We start from the raw sequence: 6,000 nt of genomic DNA, 5'->3' as shown, positions 1-6,000 counted from the left end.
AGGGTTTATTGAATAAATTGCATAGATAGGTAAGAGTCTCTGCCATTTTGAGTGCTGTTGAACTGCAAGACTGCTACTAAACTAAAAAGCTTAACACGAGTGCTTCAAATGGTATAAAGTTTATTGCCAGCATGACAAATAACAAACACGCTACAAGAGTACAAAAATATATGTAACTGCCAGAGACACCACAGGGAAAGCATACAACCTTGCAGTAAAATGGTAAAAATAGTGATAAAGCCCTAGTAGAATAATGGCACAGACAGACATTATTAAGAGACAATGCCTGACCTGGGCAGCCAGTAACTGTTGCACATGCGTTTGATATCACTGATCTGGTAGACCAGGTTACCAAGCAGCCCATATAATCAGTAAGGATAAGCATAACTGTATGAGAATTCAATAACGCTGACCTCTGTCTTAATACTATCAGCTTAAACTATTATTTTGTGAAAGGGCTTGAATTACCCTTCAAAAACAGTTCAAAATCATTCTAATCAAAAAAGGTCAGTACCCGCTGTATATAGTCAAACTATATTATTATGTTATAAAGAGAAACAGTGAGGCTGCAGACTGGACTTTGCTTCCCAGCTTGAGTACACCCCTTCCTTTATAGGTTCAGTTTTCATGAGATCTGGGTGAAGCTCTTAGGTCCAGCTCTTAGGTCCTGCAGCTAATGAAGTTGGATGGATAAATTAGGACCCCATCAGGCATTACATCTGGCACAGTGATCATGATATTCTTTGTTATCTAATAGAGTCTTTGTACAAGATAATGCAGTTATTCTAAATACATTTGAAATTCAAACTTGCATTACAAAACTAACATCTAAATTTTACATTGATCGTACAGGAGTATTTTAAAACCATACTGGATCAACATATAGAAAAGATACAGCAAGTTCATGCCAGAATACAAAGACACCTCTAAAAATAATATATTTAACAAATCCAGTTTTGAAGGGTCTAGAGAAAACCATTAGAGCCCTGTGCTGCTAAAAGCATCTTCCATACATTTAACAGAAAAGATAAAAAGTAAAGCAATTTCCCTTCCTGTATTCAGACAAAAAGATAATATTCAAGCCCATTAACCACTAAATTCCTCCTGAAGAACTGCTACTAAAAATATTTTGAGAAAAACTGTAAGACACAGACGATGAGCCAGAAGAAGCATCAAAGCTCCCTCTTCGTGATCCACTTCGAGAACCAGATCGAGATCCTGAACGTGATCCTGGGGCAGAGGACATATTATATGGACTGCTAATCCCTTTAGAAGAAACTGAAGCTGCCTCCAACATCCGCAAGCTTGTTTTGTCTTCAACCATAGATTTATCAACTGCTTCTTTGTAAGAGATTTTTAGTTTTGTCTTGGGACAGGTCAAAATCTTAGGATAGCTGTTTACATCTCGAAGTTTCTGAGCTGCTCGGCCATCGATCATGCCTTTTCTGATGGCTTCCTCTGTGGACAGCCTTCCTTGTGTATCTGGATCAACTAGACCACCTGTTATGTACTGAAACTCAAGGAAGCGTTGCCCAGCTTCATAAGGCAGCCAGTTAACCTTCATTGCTTCTGCTGCAGACAATTTTGTCTGCCCTCTGATTCCATCAAATCCGTAGTAGGCTTTTTGAGCTTGTTTTAATCTTGATGACATATCATGATCTATTATGCCTTGTGTAACAGCATCTTGAAGGGACAATCTCTGGCCTGTGGCAGGGTTAATAATACCTCCTGTACAAGCCTGTGCTTCTAGCAAGCGCTGTCCAGTAATTGTGTCAACAATTCCACGATTAATACCCTCTGATATAGAGATTTTTTCAATATTTTCTGTATCAAATATGGCTGCAATGGGGCTTGTCTCTTCTAACGTATCTGAATATGAGCCACTTTTTGACCATGAACTGGTACGAAGCCTTGGAGAAGATAATGAATCATGTCTTGAAGAAACTAGCACATCATCACTGAGATTTATATTGGAGATCATATCTGCAAATTGAGTAAGGCTTAAGGAACCAGCACGATATTGATCAAGTTGAGATCTGTTGATCAAGCCCTTTTCTATTGCTTCTTGAACATCATACTGGTTTCCTGATTTTCGATCAACAAGGACAATTCTTGAAGAGCCATCTGATCCTGTAATGGTTATTTCCTCCCATTCACATTCCTGTCCAGAAAGTTCAATGTAGGTATTGTAATCGATGAGACCTTTTTTGTAAGCTTCTTGCACAGTCATTTCTCTATTAGTATCTGGATCTACTATGACAACTCTGCGTTTTCTCAAAGTATTCTTTTGGGATGTTTGAACTGCCTTCTTCTTCTCTTTCAAAGGCAACAAACAAAGATTTGTTTTTTCATCCACAATGCACCTATCTTTTAGTTGCAGGTATGTCAAATTTTCTTCTGTATTAGGATCAAAAAAGCCCTTGGTATCATCATCAGGATTTGAAAGAATTTCATTCATCTCTTGGTTAAAAAAACCTCGTTTATATGCAGCATCAACTGGCAAACGATGGCTTTCTTTGGGATCAATAATTCCACCTGTGGCAATTTGAGCTTCCAACAAGCGAATGCCATGGCCTTTCTCAATCAGTTCTTTCTTCATAGCCTGAAACAAAGATATGATATTGCCTGTTTCTGGATCTTTGTACCCAGTGACAGCTCTTTCGGCAGATAATAACTTATCCTTGAATTCATGTGCAACAAGCCCTCTCCTGTGTGCTTCTTCCACTGGAAGTCTCAGATTATTTACAGGATCAACAATGAACCCAGTTGCTGCTTGGGCTTCTAGAAGTTCAAGTGTTGTCCCACGCCTCAGCAGGCCTTTGTTCATTGCATCACATAATCCTAGTTTTTCTTTTGTGGCTTCATTGTAAATGCCAGCAATACAACTGGAGCCCTGAAGAAAGTCTTTAATGCGCTCACTGACTTCCTCCATAGTTATCTGGCCAGATTCCAGTTGATCCACTGTATCAGCACGTATAATTCCAGATTGAACTAATTCATCCACTGGAACCTGGTGTCTTATACCCTGGAATGAAAGACTTTTCTTCATTACAGGTAACAATAAAAATCCTGTATGAGGTTCAACTCTGCATTTTTTTCTAAGCTGTACATAACTGATATTTTTCTTAGTGACTGGATCAATAAAATTCTTTACGTCATCGCTGAGATCATTTAAGATTTTGTATAGATTTTGATCAATCAGGCCACGAGATAGAGCAACATCCACTGGTATGTAGACACTGATTAATGGATCTACAATGCCTCCTGCGGCTACCTGTGCTTCTAGAAGACGAATGCCATCACTCTGTGAAATCAAGTTTTTCTTAATGGCTTCCCCAACACCAACAATTTTTCCTGAGAATGGATCTTTAAAGCCAGTTATAGCTTTTTCTGCAGTATAAATTGCCTCTTTATCAGAGTACTCTATAAGATCTCTGGCCAGGGCATGATCTGCTGTTAGCTTTTCATTTTTTCCAATATCAATTATTCCTCCTGTTGCTGCTTGGGCCTGGAGAAGCATCACTGTGCTTTCTGGTGAAATTAGTTTTTTTCGCTTGGCTTCCACTAGTGAATATTTTTCTTTTGGTGTAACAGATACTCCAGCTATTGCCCCAGCACCTTTCAGATAGGGCTCTACCTCTGCAGCAACCTCTTCAAGGGATTTTTGCCCCTTTATTAATTTTTCAAATGTCGCTTTAGTTATTATTTGACACTCAAGCAACTGATGTGCTGTAACCTTTTTCCGTAGCCCATCAAATAAAAATTTAGAAGGATCAATTGACATATCTTCATCTGTCTGAGTTTGCTTAACTGACCCAAGTGGACGTCTCTTAAGATTTTCTAATTCACTTTCTAGCGCTAGTCGTTGTGATTTCATTTCTGATTGGCATGTCCTGTTGGCATCATCTAATTTACGCCTGTACCTTTCTTCAATGGACCTTATCTCTGCCTGTAGCCTCTCTATTTCACTTTTTAGTCCAAGTTTGTCTCTTCCACATCTCTCAAGATCGATTTCTATTCTCTTAACATCATCTTCTTTCCGAGTAAACTGACTCTTCCACTGGTTAAAATCATTTCGGATTTGGTTCTTTTCTTCCTCCAGACGCTGCTTATTTCGAATTTCAGAATCTAATGCTGCCTTGGCTCGGTTAAGTTCTTCTTCTAGCCTCTGCAGTCTTATTTTATCTTGTTCGAGAAGCTTTATTTTCGTGAGAAGGCTTTCCTTTTCTTGCACAATTTCAGACCACTTGCTACTGGATTCATGTATCTTACTGGATGCCTAGATAAGAGAAAAAAGTTTAAAGAATATAGGTTGTTGTAATGAAATTTGCCAGTTATCAGCATTAATACATTTCTTCTATTATTTTGTGTTCTATAAGCTACATTAGTTTGCTGTTTTATGACCAGTAACAAAGTGTCTGCGTTTCTGAGGAACATATAAAGCTACTGCAATACTTACAGTTAGATATACCAAAGCCCAAAAAAATATTATATGTATTTTAGTCAATGTAAAAATACAGTCAAGCGCATAAAAGATGCAATATTTCATGCATATTAAAAACATCCAGACAAGTTCTAAGAATACATTAAAACTATTCTCTGTTTTTAGAATTTTGGGAGTTTAGTAAATCTAGCCTTATATTATTTCAGAAAGTAAATAGAAACAATAATGCCCTAAATCTTTTGGGAATAATAAATTATTCATAGATTGTTTTTTTCTGATGTGAGGACATAATTACAAAAACAAAGAAAATCAACACAGGAAAGAAAAAGTAATTTGACAAATAAAAAAAAAATTTAATGTGGTCAGCAAGATTCAAGAAGTAAAGTCGACGAATTAACATTTGGTTAAACAAGATTTTATGAGTTAGAAATGATGAGAAAGCCAATATACATACTGTAGGGTTAAAATATGTGTAAACACAAATTTATTAGAGGAGACTGACAAACATATAATTGATTAAAAGATTTTGGATTTAAGACAGTATATTATACACACATATTAAACTTAATGAGATACTATAAATTAATCACACTATGATTTAACTTCTATTTATTATATCCTTTAACTATAATCTTTATAATAATATATTTATGTTTTTTAGCTCTATAGATAAATTACTGGGTATTTTTTTTATTTGCTTTTATTAAAAAAAAAAAAACTGCAGCATTGATATTTGTTTATAGAGTATGTCTTCATTTTGCATTTTGTAATCTGTTAGCTGCCACATTCTTCCAGAGAGAACTTCAACAGGTTTTCACATCAGCAGCTTTAAAACCAAGAAGCACTAGAGAGGCGTCAGGTAAAACTGTCAGTAGTCAGAAATCTAGTGACATGTAATAAGGAAACAAGACATAATACAGATATATAATCTGGAATACTTGAAACCTGGGAATATCTGGATAAAGGGTCTTTCCATAATATGTGGAACCATGCCTTAAGGCTTCTAAAGGATATGTATTATAAAAACAAACCAATAGGATTATTTTGTCACCAATATGGATTTATGCTAGAATAGTCAAGTACAAGATATTGCCTTATTACAGAAGAAGAGCAAAACAGTTTGTTTAAATAGGTAACTATGGAAACTGGATTCCTGTATTCCAGAATTTTCTAAATAACAGGCTCCCACATCTGTAATAACTTATCTTTATTTGCTTATGTATGCAAATTCATCTGGTGGTAAACATCTTTTTGGTTAAATAATCAAATTAATTTTTTTTTAAATGTAAAAACTGACTTAAAGGGGAACTCCTGCTTGCAAACCAAAATTTGATAAAGAAGCCCGCATAACACAAACCCCTAATATACCCATCACAGTTACCGATCTCATCAAAAAGTATGAATAAATGCCCCTTTCTATGCTGAAATCCAGCTGTTTAACAGTTCTTCTCTTTCTGTATCATTTGAAATCCTGCCAGGGAAGGAGGGACTAAACACTGATGTTATAAATTGTAACAACTTCTCCACAGCTTACAGACAGCATGCAGGAACTACAT

The 6,000-nt window shown here is 36.1% G+C and overlaps 1 protein-coding gene across 3 annotated transcripts in view; it reads right to left on the bottom strand.

Annotated features, from left to right (window-relative positions):
* Positions 1-103: 103 nt before the first annotated feature.
* Positions 104-6,000, bottom strand: part of dsp.L (desmoplakin L homeolog) — a 41,282-nt gene continuing 35,385 nt past the window's right edge. For all 3 annotated transcript variants that reach the window (XM_018267776.2, XM_018267777.2, XM_018267779.2), the window contains exon 24: positions 104-4,279. In XM_018267776.2, coding sequence (XP_018123265.1) covers positions 1,094-4,279 — 3,186 coding nt within the window. In that variant the 3' untranslated portion in view covers positions 104-1,093. The remainder of the gene's footprint in view (positions 4,280-6,000) is intronic.

Source organism: Xenopus laevis, chromosome 6L (assembly GCF_017654675.1).
Source record: "Xenopus laevis strain J_2021 chromosome 6L, Xenopus_laevis_v10.1, whole genome shotgun sequence".
NCBI classification, from domain to species: domain Eukaryota; kingdom Metazoa; phylum Chordata; class Amphibia; order Anura; family Pipidae; genus Xenopus; species Xenopus laevis.
Note: the sequence above shows the minus strand (reverse complement) of the source record. Positions and strands in the feature narration are given on the sequence as shown.